The sequence below is a fragment of the Lampris incognitus genome, chromosome 14 (genome assembly GCF_029633865.1).
Source record: "Lampris incognitus isolate fLamInc1 chromosome 14, fLamInc1.hap2, whole genome shotgun sequence".
Taxonomy (NCBI): domain Eukaryota; kingdom Metazoa; phylum Chordata; class Actinopteri; order Lampriformes; family Lampridae; genus Lampris; species Lampris incognitus.
The window spans coordinates 19,809,281-19,831,558 of NC_079224.1; the positions used below are offsets into that span (position 1 = coordinate 19,809,281).

Sequence of the window (22,278 nt, forward strand, 5' to 3'; positions counted from 1 at the left end):
GTGAATTTTATAGCACTGAACACATTGAATTTTCTTCTCTGTATTAGTGGTGTATTTTTCAAATGTTCTTTTTGCTAAACACGACTGAAATAAGATACTCAGGTAGTTGTTAGGTTAATGTTTACCATATTCCCTTTAAAAACAGATAGAGTGTGCACCTCTATCTTTCATCGCCGCTTGCAATCTCAACAGTTTATTACCGTATGTGTTGTCTTGACAGAGCATATCCAACAATGATATGCAGTTGTTCGAGGGATGACAAAGGTCGATCTAATGTCGGCCCCTCTCCAATTAAAATGTCCTCTTCAGCCATCAAATCCTCAGGCTGAAAGAGTTAAGAAACAGGAATGATGCAGGAGTGCAGTGTAAATCCAGGTATATATATAGTGATGGTGAGTATCATAACGGTATGATGGTTAACCTCCTCTGGAATAGTAGAGGCTCTTCTGTTTCCTCCCCCGAATTTTCTCTTGTTCTTCCTCAGTATTTTCTGTGAAAAACAAGAACCATTTATTTTAGACAAAAGAAATGGCCCATGGGTAGGTGGCATTTACCCATTAGTCTTTATGTATCACAAGGCAGAAAGCAATATCCAATATTATCATGGTGTTGCATGCAAAAAAAGAAAGAAAAGCATTTGTATTAATTTAGACGTTCTTGAAGCTGAGAAGGCGACAGGTCAGAAAGATAGAAAGCTCTGGCAGGCTTGATCCCAGACCAGTGGGGAGCATGCATATACGTATATATATATATTGTAGCGAATTCGGGGGGCAGCCGTGGGAACCGCCACAGCCGGGACGCAAAATAGTAAAATGTCCTGGTTTTCAATATCCATCCCCCATCATGTCCGGTGGGACAGACGAGCTTGTGAGTATGTGCATATGCGTGTACACATGCACGACATGTGGTACACTTTTAAAGGTCCCGGTTTGGGATTTTGAAAATCTGGTCACCCTGATATATATATATATACATATATATATACATATATATATATATATATATATATATATATATATATATATATATATATATATATATATATATATATATATACATATATATATATATATACACTACCGTTCAAAAGTTTGGGATCACCCAAACAATTTCGTGTTTTCCATGAAAAGTCACACTTATTCACCACCATATGTTGTGAAATGAATAGAAAATAGAGTCAAGACATTGACAAGGTTAGAAATAATGATTTGTATTTGAAATAAGATTTTTTTTACATCAAACTTTGCTTTCGTCAAAGAATCCTCCATTTGCAGCAATTACAGCATTGCAGACCTTTGGCATTCTAGCTGTTAATTTGTTGAGGTAATCTGGAGAAATTGCACCCCACGCTTCCAGAAGCAGCTCCCACAAGTTGGATTGGTTGGATGGGCACTTCTTTGAGCAGATTGAGTTTCTGGAGCATCACATTTGTGGGGTCAATTAAATGCTCAAAATGGCCAGAAAAAGAGAACTTTCATCTGAAACTCGACAGTCTATTCTTGTTCTTAGAAATGAAGGCTATTCCATGCGAGAAATTGCTAAGAAATTGAAGATTTCCGACACCGGTGTGTACTACTCCCTTCAGAGGACAGCACAAACAGGCTCTAACAGGTACTATTTAATGAAGATGCCAGTTGGGGACCTGTGAGGCGTCTGTTTCTCAAACTAGAGACTCTAATGTACTTATCTTCTTGCTCAGTTGTGCAACGCGGCCTCCCACTTCTTTTTCTACTCTGGTTAGAGCCTGTTTGTGCTGTCCTCTGAAGGGAGTAGTACACACCGGTGTAGGAAATCTTCAATTTCTTAGCAATTTCTCGCATGGAATAGCCTTCATTTCTAAGAACAAGAATAGACTGTCGAGTTTCAGATGAAAGTTCTCTTTTTCTGGCCATTATGAGCGTTTAATTGACCCCACAAATGTGTTGCTCCAGAAACTCAATCTGCTCAAAGAAGTGCCCATCCAACCAATCCAACTTGTGGGAGCTGCTTCTGGAAGCGTGGGGTGCAATTTCTCCAGATTACCTCAACAAATTAACAGCTAGAATGCCAAAGGTCTGCAATGCTGTAATTGCTGCAAATGGAGGATTCTTTGACGAAAGCAAAGTTTGATGTAAAAAAAATCTTATTTCAAATACAAATCATTATTTCTAACCTTGTCAATGTCTTGACTCTATTTTCTATTCATTTCACAACATATGGTGGTGAATAAGTGTGACTTTTCATGGAAAACACAAAATTGTTTGGGTGATCCCAAACTTTTGAACGGTAGTGTATATATATATATATATATATATATATATATATATATATATATATATATATATATATATACACACACACACACACACACAGATATAACCAGCATCAACTTAGCAACTGTCTGTGGGAACAGTATTATATATGATTTTATTTCAGCATGGCACACTGCAAAACCTGCAAAGCCATTGTAAATGTCTTGCTTACAGTATCATATTCTATGCTGTTGCTCAACCAATTGTGTAATACTACAGTGCCAATCCACAACCTATGTAGCACTTTCTCTATCCCTGTCAGAGTGGCATCAGTCTGCAGCTTTCACTTGGCTCAGAACCCCTTGTGCATGGATTGGAGCTATTTTTTGCCATCGAGGAGTCAGCGAAATATGACACTCTCGACACAGTAGTTTTCCTGTGTTACCTGGTCCAGTCCCACCAGGTTACTGAGCCTCCTGCCTTGCCTCTGAACCAAAGTCCGGATTCTAGGGCTGGATGTGGGGCTGGTCTGCTCCAGCTTGGTCCGTTTAGGTTCTGGTAAATCCCTCATAAAGCGCAGGATGATCCACCACACGGTAAGACATGCCTGGAAGACAGAGGGAAATCAGGGATGGAGGAGCAGCACATACATAGGAAAGAGAAACAGAAGAAATAATAATTTTGTTATGAATTACAGAGATGAAATTTACAATTGAAGAAATCACTGCAGAGAGGGAGTAGATAAAAGAAAGAAAACATTTAAAAAAGAAAAAGAATAAAGCCTCAGGAGGAAAAATGACTTCTGACAAAGTGTCATTAAGAGTTTACAGTTTTTAATTTACAGGTGTATGTGTCTGCTCTTCATCCACTCACCAGTGTGTCCCCCTCGTCCTCGTGGCGGAGGAGGGGCTGTCTGAGCCTCTGGGTGATGTGTGTGTGTGTAGCGCTGCCCTGGAAGTGAAGGGAGCTGAACTTAACGAACGAGAACTCATTGTTCTCGTCCTCCTCATCATATTCCTCCCAATGTGATGGAGGTGGGGTGTCCGCAACTGGAGTCTCTGGCTCCCACTCTGACGCTGAGGTCTCAGCGGGTGTTTCCTCCACCATCTCTGGTACATCACACTCCTCCTCCAAGACCTGGTGGAGTAACATGACGGATGGAGGGCATACAGATAGTAAATGGGCACCTCATAACATGATAACAAGGACATACAGTGTCGTAGCTGTGAAACACAACTATGACTTCAGCTCTTCTTAACCATTATGAAGTGGTGAGGTCACATATGGGGCTATACTGTTGTGTGACTGCTGTGAACTGAACATTACAGGATCATTTTCTTTAGCAACTGGACTGACTACATATTTTCAGTTGAGTAGCTAACATTACATGTGGTTTTTAAATAATATTCTGACTGGGTACTTAACATAGATGATTTTGCACCAATTCAACAGAGCTCAAGTTTGCCCGTCTGGATCATGTTTTGAGCTAACCAGCAACCCAAGAGAAGCAAGTTGACACATCAGAAACACTTGAAAACTGTCCCATTCAGGCCCTTCTGTGCCCCCCTCTTCTGACTGGTCTCTGTTATGCAGCTCTCATTATCTCACACGCCTGTTTCATATCATGCCAATCACAGCTCACCACTTCAGCCATGCCACTTCACTCTCATCGCCAGTTTGTCTCGTAACCTTGCCATGTGTGGCCTTGCTCTTAGCAATCGGCATTTTCTAGTTTCATGCCTGTTCGGCTTTCACTGTTACCTTGCCTGGTTTTTTTAACCTGCTTTTTTTTGTGTCTTTTCTCGAGATTTTGCTGATCATAAGTCTGTGCCTGAGTCCCACCTTAAACCCCTGTCAGAAAACGTTTATAAATAGACTGATTTATTTGAGCACGTTAAAGGTGAATACAGCAGCGCATCTTATTCGCATCTCTCTCGATGGCATTTCTGTGAAATCTATTCCTCTGATGACACCAGACAATACTAAGTGATAGAATATGAGGGAGAGACTAAGAGAATTGTAGTCGGGGTGCACAAAAATGTGTGAATTTCCAGTTTTCCAAGGATTATAATCCATCCATCCATCCATTATCTGAACCACTTATCCTGCTCTCAGGGTCACGGGGATGCTGAAGCCTATTCCGGGCGGCAGGCCGGGAGACACCCTGGACAGGCCGCCCGGATCACAGGACCCACACACACACACACACACACACACACTCTCACTCCCACCTAGGGACAATTTAGTATGGCCAATTCACCTGACCTACATGTCTTTGGACTGTGGGAGGAAACTGGAGCCCCGGAGGAAACCCACACAGGCACGGGGAGAACATGCAAACTCCACACAGAGGACGACCCGGGATGACATACCAGGGTTGGACTACCCCGGGGCTCGAACCCAGCACCTTCTTGCTGTGAGATGGCCGCGCTAACCACTGTGCCACCGTGCTGCCAGGATATTAATCAAAAAATGCAAACTCTTAAACTCTCTTTTGGAGAGGTCGCACAACCCCCTCACCCCCAATCTACGAAGATGGCCCAGCTAAATGGTCAGTTTGTGAGTGAGTGACAAGTTTGGTACGTGAGGTGTCTCGCATATAAAATTAATGACGTTTGATTGTGTTGCTTTTCAAAGTGTTACACTAAAGTGTTAAATATTTGTAAGATGGTTATATAATCCAGAGGGAGCCGAAGTGTTTACCTCAAAGCCCACCGATGCTCGTCCCTGTCTGACTACAGGGGCTGTGGGTTGGAACGTGCTCGTGACAACCTCCTGCTCACTCATTGGCTCAGGCTCCTTGGCAGCCTGCTGCGACTGGTCAAGAACTTCTTCCAGTTGGCGGTGGATCTCCTTTGCGAGAGAGAGAGAGAGAGAGAGAGAGAGAGAGAGAGAATGAGGTGGAAGTAAAGACAGTAGGCTGTGTAAATGTGTGAACAAACACCCACATTTTGCAGTCCAAAGAAGAAACTTACATCAGTCTTCATCTTTAGAACTCTCCTCCTGGCCAACACCCCTCTGGTACAAGCCTGTAACAAAATGACTGCCTCTCTTTTCTTCTTCAGATCATTCCTGGCCAGGCAGCCTCTCACCTTTGGTTAATCAACATTTATTAGTTATTGTAACAAGGTTACTTGTGTTTTTGTATATCATGTAGACCAAAGAAGTTTTTTTTTTGGTCTTACCATAATGGGAAGGCGAAAAACCTTATTAAATTAGCTACCATAAATGTGTAGATTTGAATTAAGTAAGGGTAAAATGTACAACAATATCTTCATACCTGACTCTGGATGACAAGGGCAGCATCTCTCTTTTTTTTATATTGAACCTGAAGCTGCCGACTACGTATCCTCGAGCCCAAGCGCTGAAAACCAAGCAGGAGCTAAGAGGAACGAGGGAGTGAATGAGGGGGTCAAGGGTCAGCATGGGTAAAATCAAAATAAGTCCATGATGTTGGATACAGGGTGTCTCTTGGTCTATTTTAGTGCTGATTATATTTTAAAAATCAGATCGAAAAAACAAGGAGAGCTCCAAGTTGTTTGAGCCAGTATCATATTTAAGTTGTGAAACCACCCCACCTTTCTGAGTTTTATCATCTCTCTGTAACTTCTCCAGCGTCTCTGCAGCACCAAAGCTGCCTTCCTCTTATTCAAAAAGCATTTTCTGCATGAGGAACAAAAAGCAAACATGATCTAAATCAGGGACGGCTGGTATAAATGGGCTAACAGGGCTAAGCCCTCCCTATCTTTTGCAATAAAGATGAGAAAACTATTGTTAAAACCCTTAAAACAGATTATTTTAAAATTTGATGGAACCTTAGAGTAGCAACAGCACAAAATTGTCATAAGCAAAACACAAAATACAGCTAAATGGGCTAAATGTTTTACAGCCCAAACACAATTGCATCAGCTTCCATTCATCTTCGTGTTACATGAGCGACAGGTGTCTTGGCACGCCCCCTAGATTTGCCAATCATTTGGGCTACATTCAATCAGCCCACAGGCCACTGACTTGACCAGTGACAGCGCAGACAGTACACACAGTGAAGTACTACTTGTGTGAGAGTGGGAGGGGAGAAAATTGAGTGACTGTGGCAATGGCGGCCGTGGGCGTTAGCATGAACGAGGTGGGTTATTTACTTTCCCATCCTGGAGGCCTGTCCAGGGTGTCTCCCTGCCTGCCGCCCAATGACAGCTGGGATAGGCTCCAGCGTCCCTGCGACCCTGAGAGCAGGATAAGCAGTTTGGATAATGGATCCATTTTCTTCGCTGTCTTTGGCGGAAAAATTGGAAGTGAAGAGACTGGGGACACATTGTCCCAACGATGTTCAAATAACATAAAAGGACAAACGACAAAATCGTAAGTTTTGTGTTACTTGGTTTCAATGAGAGGACTGGCTAACGGCAAGTGTAGCTAAGAATTCACTTTTCTGTTTCCCATGCTTGCTTTTGGGGGGTGACACGGCTTGGACTTAACAAGGAATTGTGGATTTGAAACATGAATGCAACACAAGTCACACTGTCAGTGTAAAGCTAGTATCAATGCTGCGTAAAGTTAACATCGCCTGTCAACTTGATGAGGGCCACTGCATTTCTATACAGAGACACAACGAGCTGGTAAAGAAAAACAGGCATTCATTATCAAATTTTGTGGGGCACATGAGCTACACTTTAAGAACAAAAGTATTGGGACACACCTCTTAATCATTGAATTCAATGTTTCATTCAGACCCATTATCACAGGTGTATAAAATCAAGTTGCTAACCAGCCATGCAGTCTGCATTTACAAACATTTGTGAGAGAATGGGTTGTTCTGAAGAGCTCAGTGAATTCAAGCGTGGTACTGTCATAGGATGCCACCTTTGCAATAAGTCAGTTTGTGAAATTTCTTCCCTGCTAGATATTCCACGGTCAACTGTAAGTGGTATTATTGAAAAGTGGAAGTGTTTAGGAACAACAGCAACTCAGCCATGAAGTGGCTGACCATGTAAAGTCACACAGTGGGGTCAACGAGCGCTGAGGCGCATATTGCGTAAAAGTCGCCAACGCTCTGTTAACTCAATAACTGCAGAGATCCAAACTTCCTCTGGCATTAACATCAGCACAAAAACTGTGCGCCGGGAGCTTCATGGAATGGGTTTCCATGGCCGAGCAGCTGCATGCAAGCCTTACATCACCAAGCACAATGCCAAGCGTTGGATGGAGTGGTGTAAAGCATGCTGCCACTGGACTCTGGAGTAGTGGAAACATGTTTTGTGGAGTGACAAATCACACTTCTCTGTCTGGCAGTCTGATGGACGAGTCTGGGTTTGGCGGATGCCAGGAGAACATTACCTGCCTGACTGCATTGTGCCAGCTGTAAAGTTTGGTGGAGGAGGGGTAATGGTATGGGGTTGTTTTTCAGGGGGTGGGCTAGGCCCCTTAGTTCCAGTGAAGGGAAATCTTAATGCTTCAGCATACCAAGACATTTCGGACAAGTCTATGTTTCCAATTTTGTAGGAACAGTTTGGGAAGGGCCCTTTTCTGTTCCAGCATGACTGTGCCCCAGTAGCAAGGTCCATTAAGACATAGTTGGATGAGTTTGGCGTAGAAGAACATGACTGGCCCGCACAGAGCCCTGACCTCAACCCCATTGAACACCTTTGGGATGAACTAGAATGGAGACTGCGAGTCAGGTATTCTCGTCCAACATCAGTGCCTGACCTCACAAATGCTCTTCTGGATGAATGGGCAAATATTCCCACAGACACACTCCAAAATCTTGTGGAAAGCCTTCCCAAAAGAGTGGAAGCTGTTATAGCTGTAGAGGGGGGGACCAACTCCATATTAATGCCTACGGATTTAGAATGGGATGTCACAAAAGCTCCTGCAGGTGTAATGGCCAAGTGTCCCAATACTTTTGTCCACATAGTGTAGTTCTGCTGGGGTCCTACGAATCTCTGACTTCACTCAAGCGGGTCGTGTTTCTGGACCTCGTTGATCAGTTCTCTTTTTTGAATAGCCAGTTAGCCGATCATCTGTCAAATACACAAGTTGCCAAGTACATGTCTAAGACAAGCCAAAACGAGTTGCTTGATTGTATGTTTGCTGTTTATGGACAAAAATTGGCTGATGAAATATCGCAGGCACCATTTGTGGCTGCGCAAGCTGATGAGACAACCGATGTGGCACATGTAAACCAGTACGTGACTGTGCTCAGGGAAAAATCTGAGAACAATCTTCAGAGCACTTTTTCTGAAACATTGAAATTAACACAAATAGCCATCACAACCCCCATGACATCTGCAGAGTCAGAGAGGTGTTTCAGTACACTTAAGAGGATCAAATCATTCCTCCGAAGTACTACAGGACAGGATAGGCTGAACGCCCTGGCTCTGCTGTTTATTGAGCTGGACTTCATCCAAAAATCACCGGACTTCAATTACATGGTGATTAACCTGTTTGCATCCCAGAAGGGTTGTCGATGTGGGCTTCTCTTCAAATAAGGTAGCCCCAAGCCTACAGACCTTTTAAAACACCATCAGACACATTTAGCTTTCCTGTCTACATATGCTTGTCTCTCTTCGATAGTGACCGCTATTTTTGCAGTGCTTACCAAATTGCTTTATTCGGGACATGTTTGACACAATGTGTTGCAATAAAGTTGATAAAAAACAGTAGCAGTATTCATTTGGCATTCGTTTCAGTTGGGACACGTTTTGTTGGGCATCCTTAGGTGAGCCCTTTTCTGACATTGTAGGCTTCATGATTCTGCATTCTGTTCTATCATGTGGCATATCATTCCATCATTCCTGCATATGTTGTTCTTGTTAAAAATGGCATGTGCTAATGTGTGCAGAGATAAATAGTCAAATGGTGTGGCTGTGTGTGTGTGTGTGTGTGTGTGTGTGTGTGTGTGTGTGTGTGTGTGTGTGTGTGTGTGTGTGTGTGTGTGTGCGTGTGAGAGTCTTTTGGCATCAGGCCATTCTTATACTTCTCTATAGTGTTGTTGTAGAGCACTTGCTATAACAAAGTATATAGTGCCATTGCTCTAACATGGTATCTCAGATGTTATGCTGCCGTTGCTGCAGTGTGAACTATAGATGGGTATACTATATTTGTTAGCCCACCCACCCACTATCACCACCAGCTGTCACTGATCTACATCATTTGATAGCTTACCATTGTCATTTTAATTTTCTCTTTGTGGGTTTACAGTGCCTCTGCTAGTAGTAAAATCTCACATTATCAACGGTTAATAAACCTACCTATTGGTACAAACATGTACATATGTGCATGTTGCATATCTTCATTGTATTACTATTAATGTATTTTACCAATACCCGGTTATTGTTTGAGCTGTGTTCTCTCTCCTTCTGGTTAGCATTTCCGTCTTCACTTTGCGCTTGATACTATTGCATCACCCCACATTTGAACTCTGTTTCAGTTCAGTAGCGGCATTGAAGTAAACTTTACTGTAAACTCTGATCACACACAATTCTGTCATATAGTCTTTATCTCCGTTGGTAGATACTGCACCTGTCATGGAGTACTATCATTACCCTTTGAATGATAAGGGCCTTCTTGTTGAGTTCCTGTTCACGCTCACGTTCCAGGAAAGCATCATGGGCATCCTGAAATGAGGCGAAATGCTCTTCTGAATCCATTTTGACTCAGTAAAGACACTCTTATTCAACTAGCAGTCATCTTAACCACCAAATGCATTGTGGCGCAACACTAAAGCTACTGATTGACATAATTGTCACCCTGCAAATCCACAAAATTATGAAGGCTGATGTAGATTTGATGTCTATTAAACAATACAAACACATTAAGTATTTGTAAAAATACACCTAATGTCAAAGAAAAAAAAGCGCTATACCTAATCTTATCATAAACATGATTAAATGACTATTAGATGGAGACTATGGAGTTACAATGCTGACATGCAAGTTGACAAAGAATATTAACTCAGTCAGCTGAAACCGTAGCAGTTGAATATTAGGCCATGGTTCAAAATGGGTTACTTTTGTTGTATGGTAGTTTCTCTGCACCTTTAGGAAGATCTTGGTCTTGCCTAGTATCCAGCTGTCCTCTCCAGTAATCACAGCCTTGCAGATGGCTTCACAACAGGCTGCAACTCTCTCCTGGTGAGGCAACAAAGCATTTATGTCAAGTATTGAACACAGACTTCACGAGTCCTTCACATGTCCTTCAGATGAATGAGGAAAAGAAAGATTTATCTATCTATCTATCTACCTATCTATCGTTCTATCCATCTACCTATCTATCTATCTATCTATCTATCTATCTATCTATCTATCTATCTATCTATCTATCTATCTATCTATCTATCTATCTATCTATCTATCTATCTATCTATCTATCTATCTATCTATCTATCTATCTATCTATCTATCTATCTATCTATCTATCTATCTATCTATCTATCTATCTATCTATCTATCTATCTATCTATCTATCTATCTATCTATCTATCGATCTATCGATCATATGTGAATGTAATAATGTGTAATGCATTATGCTATAGGAGTAATAAATAGAAACTTAGCACTTACTTAATAATACACCAACTACTAATAACACACCACACATCAACTGCTTCATTAACTTTCATTAACTAGTTTCATCACGTAACAGGACTAACAGTTTTGGGGTCGCAGGCAGCCGTCCTCAGGAGCACTCTGTAGCGCTGCAGGAAATCCTTGAATTTGTGGCGGATCGGATATCCCAGTTTACGGATGCGGATGGTATCCACCATGCCAGAGTATCTCAGCTGACGCATACACAGCTCCCTGTCAAAGCACTGAAGGAGATCAGGTCACAGGTTAACTCACTCTGTTCACTGGCGTGAATGGGATTAAGGATTGCTTATTATAAACAATGAATTCTCCGTCTATGCAGATACGTGCAATTTCATTATCCCTCTCCATATCAGTGTTAAAGTTGAAATGACCTCTTCAATTATGGTGTTTATTAGTGAGCAATTTTTCAGTTTGCATGTATGTCAGAACTATGCCTAGTATTTTCCCGACAATGACTTTTACAATATTTACAAAGAATAAAAACAAAACAAAAGATGCCATTTTGTTAAAGAAATCCTGGATAAACTTGGACTTTGAACTCTGATTCATCGAGTCAAACCACTGTGTTTGTGAGGCCATCAGATGTCCGGTCTCCAGTATAGGGGGATGAAAGCCCACCTCTGCCACTCCATACCCCCCTACCATTCACCTTGGACTTCTTGTCATTATTGGGTTTGAAGCAGCGGATGAAGAAAGGCTGGCAGACAGACAGCGTCTTCATCAGAGAGTCCAGAGACTGGCGGAACTGACTGCTCAGTGTCGGCACCTGTTTACGGCCATCCTTCTTGATCTGTGCGGAGAAGAGAACAAAAGTAGAGCGAAGTACCAGTGACCTTAAGTCAGGTATACAGCAACAACCATTGACAACAATTACTATCAGCGCAGACCCAACAATCTCAATAGTCAATATAATAGGAGATGGGCTGATGGAGTTTCTTATTTCCCTTCTCTGTCAGACGCAAGATTTCATAATTTAGAGTCTGATGTGAAATCTTGTGCCATTGCTATAACAGCTCAGCTTACGGAGAGAGGTTATGCTGACATTAAATAGTTTGTACAAAAATCAAGGTTAGGCCTCTGTACCTTCATGGAATTCTTGGGCGTTATAGTAATTTTGCTATTGCCGGGGTTCTTCGCTTGGTTGGTCGAAAGCTCAGTTTTAAACATCTGATGAAGAAGTTTATTGGTGGATGTGTTAATCAGCTTGATTATGTCAGAGCTGAGTGCATCTCTATTCTTCTCCAAGAATCCTTAAAAAAACAAAAACAAACCCAGTGTTAATGAGCATCAAATGCCTTATTATAAGGAGTTCAGGGTGGAACATTAAGATTTTTCTTTTTTTAATATATATTGAATGCAATTTGTCTGTCAGAGATGCATCTATTTCAGTTTGGTTGCGTACCGTTTGAGTCGTAGTAAACCACCCCAACGAAATGGTGGATCCCAAAGTCTCTGTCGTGTTCATTCTTTGAGGGAATATAAAGGTTGTTCTTGCAGTGTTGCATGTTGATCTTGTTCAGCATGGTGACATCTGTGCCCTGTGACCCAACGAAACCGCAACCAACAAAGTAACCTGGTCAGTCAGATCTCTTCTGACCAATCATATGGAATTCTTGGATCTGAATGAATATCAAAGGCACTGCTAGTATTCATACTGAACATACTATGAGCACTGAACATTTGTGCATTATCACCATACATTGATTTTAGTTCCGGGACTGAAACAGAAAACACTCTTTTTTTTGGATTATTTTTTTCCCCCTCCCCTGTTGTACTTAGCCAATTACCCCACTCATCTGAGTCGTCTTGGTCACTGCTCCACCCCCTCTGCTGCTCCTGGGATGGCTGCAGACTACCACATGCCTCCTCTGATACATGTGGCGTCACCAGCCACTTCTTTTCACCTGATAGTGAGGAGTTTCACCAGGCAGAAGTAGTGTGTAGGAGGATGACGCTATTCCCCCCATTTCCCCTTCCCCGCCTCGAACAGGTGCCCCAACCGACCAGGGGAGGCACTAGTGCAGTGACCAGTATACATACCCACGTCCAGCTTCCCACCCGCAGACATGGCCAATTGTGTCTGTAGGGACGCCCGACCAAGCCGGAGGTAACACGAGGATTCCAACCAGCGATTCCCGTGCTGGTAGGCAACGGAATAGACCGCCACACCACCTGGACACCCCAAAAAAAAACCCCAACTTTTTGATGCACTATTTGATTTGGGTCAATACTGCAGCACGCTACCTTTGGAAAATTACTCTCTTCATCTATCAGTGCCAGCAGGTTGCAGGGTTTTCCAGCAAGCAGGTCCAAAGTAAGTTGGTTGTCACCAAAAGTGACGCTGTTCCACTCAATGTCCTCTTTCCGGTACTCCTCCTGCTCCTGCTTGAAGATGTGATGCACGAAGTACTGCTGGAGCTGCTCATTGGCAAAGTTAATGCACAGCTGCTCAAAACTGCAAGAAATGTAAGGACGACATTCATTTGGTTAATAAAGAAATATCTAATGTTAATGCAGCATATGAGGGCTATCGGGTAGCATTGAGAATTCTTGTCACCTGTTTGTTTTGAAGTTCTCGAAGCCAAAAATGTCTAGCAGGCCAATAGACTGATGGTTGTGTTGTCTGGAGGTTTTTTTAGTCGTCTTCTGGATGACACTGTTGATTCTTCCAACGATCCATATGAACAACTTATTGTAGATCGCCTGGAAGATCAGCAACAATACTTTTTTTTCTCCTCAATTGTATCTGGCCAATTACCCCACTCTTCTGAGCTGTCCCAGTTGCTGCTCCACCCCCTCTGCCGATCCGGGGAGGGCTGCAGACTACCACATGCCTCCTCCGATACACGTGAAGTCGCCAGCCACTTTTTTTTCACCTGAAAGTGAGGAGTTTCGCCAGGGGGACGTAGCATGTAGGAGGATCACGCTATTCCCCCCAGTTCCCCCCGCCCCCAAACAGGCCCACGGACCGACCAGAGGAGGCGCTAGTGCAGTGACCAGGACACACACCCACAACCAGCTTCACACCCGCAGACACGGCCAATTGTGTCTGTAGGGACGCCTGACCAAGCCGGAGGTAACACGGAGATTCAAACCGATGATCCCCATGTTGGTAGGCAATGGAATAGACCGCCACGCTACTCAGACACCTCCACCACAATACCTTTTTTTTTAATGTAAAGTACTCAAAATGAATTCTGTCCCACCAAATGACATTATATAAAAAAGGACATGCTGTAATATGGATGCAGGTGGACACTTCCAAATAAAGTAAAGCATATTTTGATGTTGCTTTGCTTTTTTATCCTAGATCCCATTTCTTCTCCATCTTCAGGCTCATGATATCGCGCTCAGTATCACAGATACTGCAGAGATCAGACAATTTCGGAGAGATTTTTTATAAACTGAGCGTCACTACCTTGACGAAGGCGTCTCTACAGTCGGAGGCCTGTTCAGAGCTGAGGGGTTTAGTGACACTCTCTCTGTTCGCCAGGAAGGAACGACAGGTTAGACTGTCAGCCAGGGCTGCACTCTGTACCTGCAGAGCGCACACACACACACACACACACACACACACACACACACACACACACACACACACACGGGGACTGCGTCAGGATTATGTGTATTATTTATGAACTTATTCACATGGCGATGCAACAGCACATCATTGTACTTAGGGGAATCTTCTTAAGCTGCCACATGGGAAACACTCCGCATGGTTTTGAGCATTGACATGAAATACAGGGCCATTGTAGTCCATGTAGAGAGAAAGGAAACACACACACACACACCTCCAGGTGGGCGACTGCCAGGTTAAAGTGCTCTGATTTGCTGACACTGCTGCTGTCCATGTTATTGATGTTGGTTGAGGCTGGTTAGAAACACAAATAACATAATTCGGCTCACATTTAAGATGTAAATAACGTCCCTCAAGGAAGTAAAATAGGCTGACAGTCAGGCACAACAAAAAAAGCAAATATTTGCTTTGTAAGCCAAATTAGTGAAGGCATTAAAGATGACTTTGAGACAAAAAAATGATGATGATTTACTTTACTAATTTCCATTTACAAAATTAAAACTTGGAGATGTGAAACAACTTTACAAAAGTTAAATCCTGCAATATATGGATTTAATGGATCATCGGATTATTCACACTTATACCCCTTTCACACTGGCCAAAAAACCCATTAATGTCCGCCTTTGGTCAACGTAAAAAGGCGGATGTTAGCGGGTTTTCTTGGCCAGTGTGAAAACGCCAATAGAGCTTGTTTTACATTGCACCACATATCTAAGAACTACCATTAATAGAGAGGCTAACCTGTGAAATCGACATTCCCCATGTGTAATATGGCGGCTAGCAGCTTGAAGATCTCTTGGCTTTGGGTCTCTGTGAAAGTCAGGATCCTCAGAGCCGAACGGATGCGGTCAAAGTCTTTAGCATCACTGCGGCCCTCACAAACTATACAGTCACCCTACCAACCATGAGAAAGCAGAGTTATGTAATATATATATAAAACTTCGTTTAATAAAACACTCAACGGTAGGGAAAGTGGCTCAACAAATAAGGAGCAAAATAATCCAGCGATTCAAGTAAATTCTTTAATGGACAGTACAAGCCTGTTTCATGCCATAAGCAATCATCAGCTGTCAACATGTTGACAGCTCAACATGTTGAGCTGGGAGAAGAAGAAGGATATATATCTATCAATTTTCCAAACCGCTTATCCTGCTCTCCGGGTCGTGGGGATGCTGGAGCCTATCCCAGCAGTCATTGGGCGGCAGGCGGGGAGACACCCTGGACAGGCTGCCAGCCTATCACACAGGGCCTCTCTCTCTCTCTCTCTCTCTCTCTCTCTCTCTCTCTCTCTCTCTCTCTCTCTCTCTCTCTCTCTCTCTCTCTCTCTCTCTCTCTCTCTCTCTCTCTCTCTCTCTCTCTCTCTCTCTCTCTCTCTCTCTCTCTCTCTCTCTATATATATATATATATATTGCATGCTATGGTATATGTGGGAAACTGCTAAGCACATTTATTTTTCCTTGTCACTTTAATACGTGCTGACACAACTGGTTTATCACACATCTAATGACAGCCAAATTGGAGCCATTTACAAGGCTGCAGCTGGAGAAAAATTTCCATAATTGGGGTTAATTTAATCATACTGTCTTCAGTTTCCTTATGGAAATGCATGGTAACAGATGCAGCTTGGAGCATTTTGTGGCTTATCTGTCCTCCAAATTAACTGTGGCTGGCTGTTGTAATACCTGTGTGAGGAATCTGTACTCTGTAGCATCCCCCAGGTGCAGGCTCTCCTTCTGTTCTGCAGTCATCCCCACTAGCATGCAATAAAACACATGGTAGTTTCGCTCCCCCGCGGCCTCGAGTAGTGGAGAATGAGTTCACATTTAGTGTCACTTACAGGCAAAGTTAAACCATTTGCTACAAGAGACGGCACTGTATTGCAGAGATCAGTGGTCCATCAAGGGATGAACAAGGTTATAGGTGTGTTACGTTTTTTATAGCCAAATCAGATCAAAGAAACTTAGATGGCTTTTACATAAACCGTGTTGGTTGGTTGCTGATTGCAGTCACGTTCCTCCTGGAGAGAGGTTGGCTTTGGCTCCTCTCTCCAGGAAGTACTCTCTAAAGGAGAGTGAGGGATTCAGCTGGCCTGTTGTTTTTTTATCATATGTCATCATGACCATGTATGAGCAGTATCACATGTGAAATAAGTTGTCACTTTCCCTTATAGGGAAATGAAAGTCTTTCTCTCTTTTCAGTTTCCTAGTGCTTATAGCAGCATGTCTATAAATCAATTCACGGCCATAACCCTGGGATATGTTTAGTCAGCTACACCTTTGTTGGTTTACTTGAAAGTTTTACCACAGGGAAAGATAACAGGAGCTCGTTTTGATTGGATGGAGTGGTCTTACCTGATGGCAGACACGAGATTTCTCCAGTAGGTACTGTTCCACACAAGCACCCTCGATGACTCCGTCTTTATTGAAGAATATCTCCAAATATTTCCCAAAGCGACTGGAGTTGTCGTTGCGAATCGTTTTAGCATTTCCAAAAGCTGAATGGGACAGAATACGGACATTGGGGAAATCTGTTGCGACCGTCGTAGGAAAGAAACTGCTGTTGAAGCTCTTACAGTACCCTCTAGGATGGGGTTGGACTCCAGGATCTGCTGTTCAATCCAAGAGTGCTGGCCACTGACTGCTGATAGATACTGCAGAATCAGTTTGGTGCTCTCTGTCTTTCCTGCTCCTGACTCCCCGCTGGAGGAGGGAGGGAGGGAGAGAGAGAAGGGAGAGAGAGAGAGAGAGAGAGAGAGAGAGAGAGAGAGAGAGAGAGAGAGAGAGAGAGAGAGAGAGAGAGAGAGAGAGAGAGAGAGAGAGAGAGAGAGTCAAAGTAAAGGAGTGTGAGACAGAGTTGAAGAAAATTAAAGGGAGACAGAAAGAAGGCGGCGGTGCAAAAGAAGGATAGAGTCGAGAAAGAGGGACGGAAAGAAGGTGACAGAAATAGAAAGAGAGAGCGAAGGAAAGAGAAAGATTAGAGGGCAATGAAAAGCTGCATGCATATACATGCTTACATTAAAAAGCACCTAACAAAACGAATTAAAGCAATGCGTGGAGGCTCTTGGCGCGACTGTGTCGTAGTCGTTTGGTTTTGTGGCTCTGTTCTTACCTGATAATGCAGCACTGGTCCTTTTGATAGCGTCTCATATTGAAGTGGCAGGAGTCAGCGATGGCAAAGATGTGTGGAGGCATTTCTCCGAGCTTGCGACCTTGGTACATCCTCACCTGAATGATGGGGAAATACTAGCATGCACTTAACTGGGCCTCCGCTCATACTGGGGCTACAGAAGGCTCACCACGATTATCGCATCGCGCTGGATTGATGATAGATTTCTAAATTTCATACTTCCGTGATCAGTGGCAGCAAAAGAAAAAGTTGAAATGTGGTTTGTCAATGAGGGTGCGCTGCTCGGCAAAGCGTTACCTGGTCGTTGGTATAAATGGGCAGCTCTTGGTACGGGTTCACCGCCAGCAACACTGAGCCTGTGTAGGTCTACAGCAGACAAAGAAAAACAGAAGCAGTCAAATTAACAGTGGGAATTGTTAGAATAAGATGTTTACAACAGGCCTCCCACCTTGCTTTTATGCTTAATAATATATGATTGGGGGCATCCGGGTAGCGCAGCGGTCTATTCCGTTGCCTACCAACACAGGGATCCCGGTTTGAATCCCTGTGTTACCTCTGACTTGGTCGGGCGTCCCTACAGGCACTACTGGTCATGTCTGCGGGTGGGGAGCCAGATGTGGGTATGTGTCCTTGTCGCTGCACTAGCGCCTCCTCTTGTCGGTCAGGGTGCCTGTTCGGGGGGGAGGGGGAACTGGGGGGAATAGTGTGATCCTCCCATGCACTACATCCTCCTGGTGAAACTCCTCATTCACTGTCAGGCGAAAAGAAGCAGCTGGCGACTCCACATGTATCGGAGGAGGCATGTGGTAGTCTGCAGCCCTCCCTGGATTGGCAGAGGGGGTGGAGCAGCAACCAGGACGGCTCGGAAGAGCGGGGTAATTGGTGAAGTACAATTGGGGGTGGGGGGATAAAACAAAAATAAATATGATTGGGTTATGGTACTCATTGATCTTAACCGACCAGCTAAAGGGCATAGATGTAGGCGTGTTCCGATGAGGTGACCTTACATAGATGATGCCTAGCTTGTGTCGGATCATCAGGTTTCTGAGGAGGCCGGCATCGTTCAGGTCCCCCAGTCGGATCATGTCATCCACCCCCTCCACTGATGTAGGGTGCATGACCCTGAGTGAGGCTTCCAGTTCTCGGGATAGCGTGCATTCCTGAGATAATGAATGAAGAAGTATAAGTGCAATAAAAACAAAACAATATGGGAAGGAACGTTTCACCTAAAACTTTAGTTTAATCAAAATAATTGCCCTCATGGTGCCAAGTTGAAAATGTTTAAGGGCCCATGATGTAAAGGAACATAATACATAAAATCAAAACACAGTTTCACATCTCTGACAGCCATTGGAAAGTCAGCTCAGACACATAGTGATGCACACAGAGCTCTGAAAACCGCCCTACGGTGTTTGTGTGACAGTCAGAGCCGGATATTTACCTTTCCCTCATCGTCCACCAGCAGCCGTTGACCTGTGTCCGTCACTTTCACCAAAGCACCTATGGGAACACCAATATCGGAGTTCACCCACACCCGCTCACCCTGAGAAGATAGAGAATCATGGGTCATAAAAACGCTCTTTTGGGTTGACACTATTTTTATGAAGCTACAATGTGTTTTTATATACAGAGCCAACTTTTTATCTACCCCGATCGTGCCAAATTTACCACGGGATTTCACTTATTTTCTAAGCTTACGGTCCTTTCTTGAGTGAACGATCCTGTAGTTGGACTGAGGTCACATACAAGAAGCAAAGCAAAAGGAATTGTGGAGCTTCCTGCTGAGTAGTTTCCTCCTTGAGAAAGTCCCTAGAGCCTACCGTAGTTGTACAATTAAGTGTGCTTGAGATCTGTACAGAAAGCCTGCAACAGAGAGGATGTTTCCAGCCTTACTCTTCTCAGCATCGCCCCGCTGCAAGCCTTGCTACTCAGTGAAAAGAGCTGATCCACTTGTTGACTTGCCCTGTGTGCCAAAGAAGAATACCACAAGAAAGATGCCATTACTGTGAATGACATCAACAGCAGTGGCTTTCAATCCGGTCCTCAGATAATACTAGTACTGCTGTTTTTTCAACAACAAAAAAAACTTTTTAAAGCCGTGCTGTCGACAGGCTTGGCATACAACACAGATTATTTGTATGCCAACGTGTCCTTGACAGAGTTAATCTGCAGTTCTTCACCTGCAAAGGCAATCTTTATCAATTATCAGGAACCACTTATAATAACTCTGTCCTTTGGTTGCTCTGTGGGATGACAAGAGCAAAGGGTTTATGTTATACATCTATTTATTGCCACCGATTCCCCTCTTCCGCATGTTTGATCAGCCAAACAACCAATCAGCGTCGTTCTCCAAAAAGGGTGCCAATCACCACAAGTGAAACAAGGAAACTTAGAAATGAAAAATGACAAAAAGTATCTGATAAGACATAGACATATGTTCCACACTGATGTGTTTTCCATGAAACACAATTAAATCGATCTTATCGACACCAGATTAGGACAACAGTTATAGCAATACAGGACAAGACAAGAAAAAGAAAGAGGGAGCGAGGACTAAGAAGAAGGATGTAATCCAGAGGCTGATGCTAGCTGTGTGTATGTGTATTAATTAATCCCAATAAATTCTGGTGTCTGAGAGCTGTGACTTATCGTAGTGCATTTGAGCAGCAGACAGGCTCTGCAGCCACCGATGGGCCCCGCAGTCATGCACACACCCATGACCAAGACAACAGCTGGAGCCCAAAGTACCACAACCCCAGAGGAAATCCGAGCCCACAGGAGGACCAGGAGCCCACAGGGGGGCCAGGAGCCCACAGAGCAACAGCTACGCCCGCCCCCGACACAGCACTGCTGTTTTTCTTTTCTGCTGGGTAGTTATTTATGTTGACCTCCCGGGCCAGGTCTAAATGAAACCGCTGGTTAGATGTCCAGATGCCTTGACACAACAAGTGAATGTAATGAAATACTTAAGACAACCTGAAGCGCTATAGCCCCTAAGGACCATTTTGAAAATCATCTACAGCATAGTCACTTACTTATTATTACGTTACTTCGTTATACTCATTTATTTCATTACTTCAAGTATCTTAAGGTAAGCACAATGAAGTCTTTCACCCGACTCCAATTGTAGGAATAAGGCAGAAAATATAAATATATATATAAATAACACGGAAACATAGACATCAGGCTGAGAATAACAATTAACACCAGTAGCAGAACAGAGAAGTACATTTTTGGATTTGAACGTGGAGTAAATGGCAACAAAATCCAACCGATTAGTCCGAACGTAGCCTCACCTTCAGACCTTCATGAAAAGTCCTACTCCTGTCAGGTGTCCACCGTCACAGAGACCTGTCTTTGTTTTGTAGTCCTCCTCTCTAATCTTTTGGGGGACTGAGGAGGAGGAAAGACAGGACTATTTTTTTTCTTTTTCTAATTCTGCCCCCTTTTATGGCACTTTGACTTTGAACTGCCAGGAGCATGAGAAAGAGAAAGAGGTAAATGTTGGATTGGTTGATAACTTACCGTAGGGCGTCAGTGACTAAACAAGACATACAGACATATCTGTACCCCACTTTGGGTTTTTTTTTCGATAGCTTCTTGGTGCTTTGGTTTACTGGTGTTATGTCTTCATGGGAGACCATTCACACACACCCCTTTCTCAGAAATGGACTGAACAGAAAAGTCATGATGTCATACGATTGCATGCTTCATGAATCTGGTTCAAAGAAACTTTATTGCTGTAACTGTAGAGCAGTACATCATTATCACAACACATTCAGCAAGATACAATACACACCACCATCTGACGCACTAGTGTTGAAAGGCTAGAGCTGAGGACACACTTTGGACCTGGGCTGCGTGAATCACAGGAGACACTGGTGAAACTAGCGAATACCACTATAAAGATACCACCTTTCAACTTTGGATTGAACAATGGCCATGCCTATCTAGTCATTATTTGATTATTTCAAGTGTGCCGATTGTTGGATGGCAAACCAACAGTCGGCACCTGCTGGACGTCGGTGGTGAATCTGGAGCCTTGTAAACGTTCAGCGTCACAAAACGACTTATCAATCCTTCTGTGGGCAACAGTAAATCAAATGAAGGGTATCAAATTAAACTCGTTTGGATGACAACTCGTCAAGCATGGCTTGATGCTTCAGTTCCTGGTATCTGCAACAAAACAGTAGCACTAAAACAGCTCGGTGCATGAGGTCAGCAGTTGTCAATGGGCATGGGTCAATTTTAACGTTGTGGAAGGCAGAGTTGATGGACGTTTAAGGAAAACTTGTGTCGATGCCCACTAATTTGATTTTTAATACGCGTAGAACAAGTGTATGTACAAGCTGGTGTCACACAGGACGCAGTTGCAGTCATACGTGGGTTCAGCTGGAGATGCATGTTTGCCCTTTGCTTCTCCAAAACTCATCACACAGTCCCAATAATCTTATCAGCTCACGGATAGGGTGGAGCTGGGAATTATTACGATACCTGAATCCATGTAGCGTGTGAGGAAAACTTATGGACTCTTTTATTATAAAAGATGGGTGTGTCGTGAGATTGATTACTTCTCGTCTTACACAACATGGATCAACAGTATAAGCGAGGAATCCTGGAGGTCAGAATCACAAGAGTGGGACATTTGCTGAGCGAGCGAGGAGTGGGTGTACTGACGTACATTTTCGGATGGATCCTCTGTTGGCCTATTTAAACATGATGACTAGAAAGGGCTGGAAGGCGATTTTAGAGCAGC

The 22,278-nt window shown here is 43.4% G+C and overlaps 1 protein-coding gene across 1 annotated transcript in view; it reads right to left on the bottom strand.

Moving 5' to 3' along the window:
* Positions 1-19,465, bottom strand: part of LOC130124250 (unconventional myosin-VIIb-like) — a 32,445-nt gene extending 12,980 nt beyond the window's left edge. The window contains exons 1-27 of the mRNA XM_056293705.1: positions 19,416-19,465; positions 18,964-19,065; positions 18,530-18,682; positions 17,820-17,888; positions 17,505-17,620; positions 16,974-17,095; positions 16,748-16,890; positions 16,079-16,192; positions 15,138-15,291; positions 14,611-14,690; positions 14,235-14,354; positions 13,374-13,519; positions 13,061-13,271; positions 12,219-12,354; positions 11,900-12,066; positions 11,466-11,600; positions 10,879-11,037; positions 10,265-10,357; positions 9,750-9,844; positions 5,810-5,894; positions 5,512-5,613; positions 5,209-5,323; positions 4,935-5,155; positions 3,105-3,368; positions 2,677-2,838; positions 422-490; positions 201-325 (exon numbers count right to left, since the gene is read on the bottom strand). Coding sequence (XP_056149680.1) covers positions 201-325; positions 422-490; positions 2,677-2,838; positions 3,105-3,368; positions 4,935-5,155; positions 5,209-5,323; positions 5,512-5,613; positions 5,810-5,894; positions 9,750-9,844; positions 10,265-10,357; positions 10,879-11,037; positions 11,466-11,600; positions 11,900-12,066; positions 12,219-12,354; positions 13,061-13,271; positions 13,374-13,519; positions 14,235-14,354; positions 14,611-14,690; positions 15,138-15,291; positions 16,079-16,192; positions 16,748-16,890; positions 16,974-17,095; positions 17,505-17,620; positions 17,820-17,888; positions 18,530-18,682; positions 18,964-19,065; positions 19,416-19,427 — 3,470 coding nt within the window. The 5' untranslated portion in view covers positions 19,428-19,465. The remainder of the gene's footprint in view (positions 1-200; positions 326-421; positions 491-2,676; positions 2,839-3,104; positions 3,369-4,934; positions 5,156-5,208; positions 5,324-5,511; positions 5,614-5,809; positions 5,895-9,749; positions 9,845-10,264; positions 10,358-10,878; positions 11,038-11,465; positions 11,601-11,899; positions 12,067-12,218; positions 12,355-13,060; positions 13,272-13,373; positions 13,520-14,234; positions 14,355-14,610; positions 14,691-15,137; positions 15,292-16,078; positions 16,193-16,747; positions 16,891-16,973; positions 17,096-17,504; positions 17,621-17,819; positions 17,889-18,529; positions 18,683-18,963; positions 19,066-19,415) is intronic.
* Positions 19,466-22,278: the final 2,813 nt, after the last annotated feature.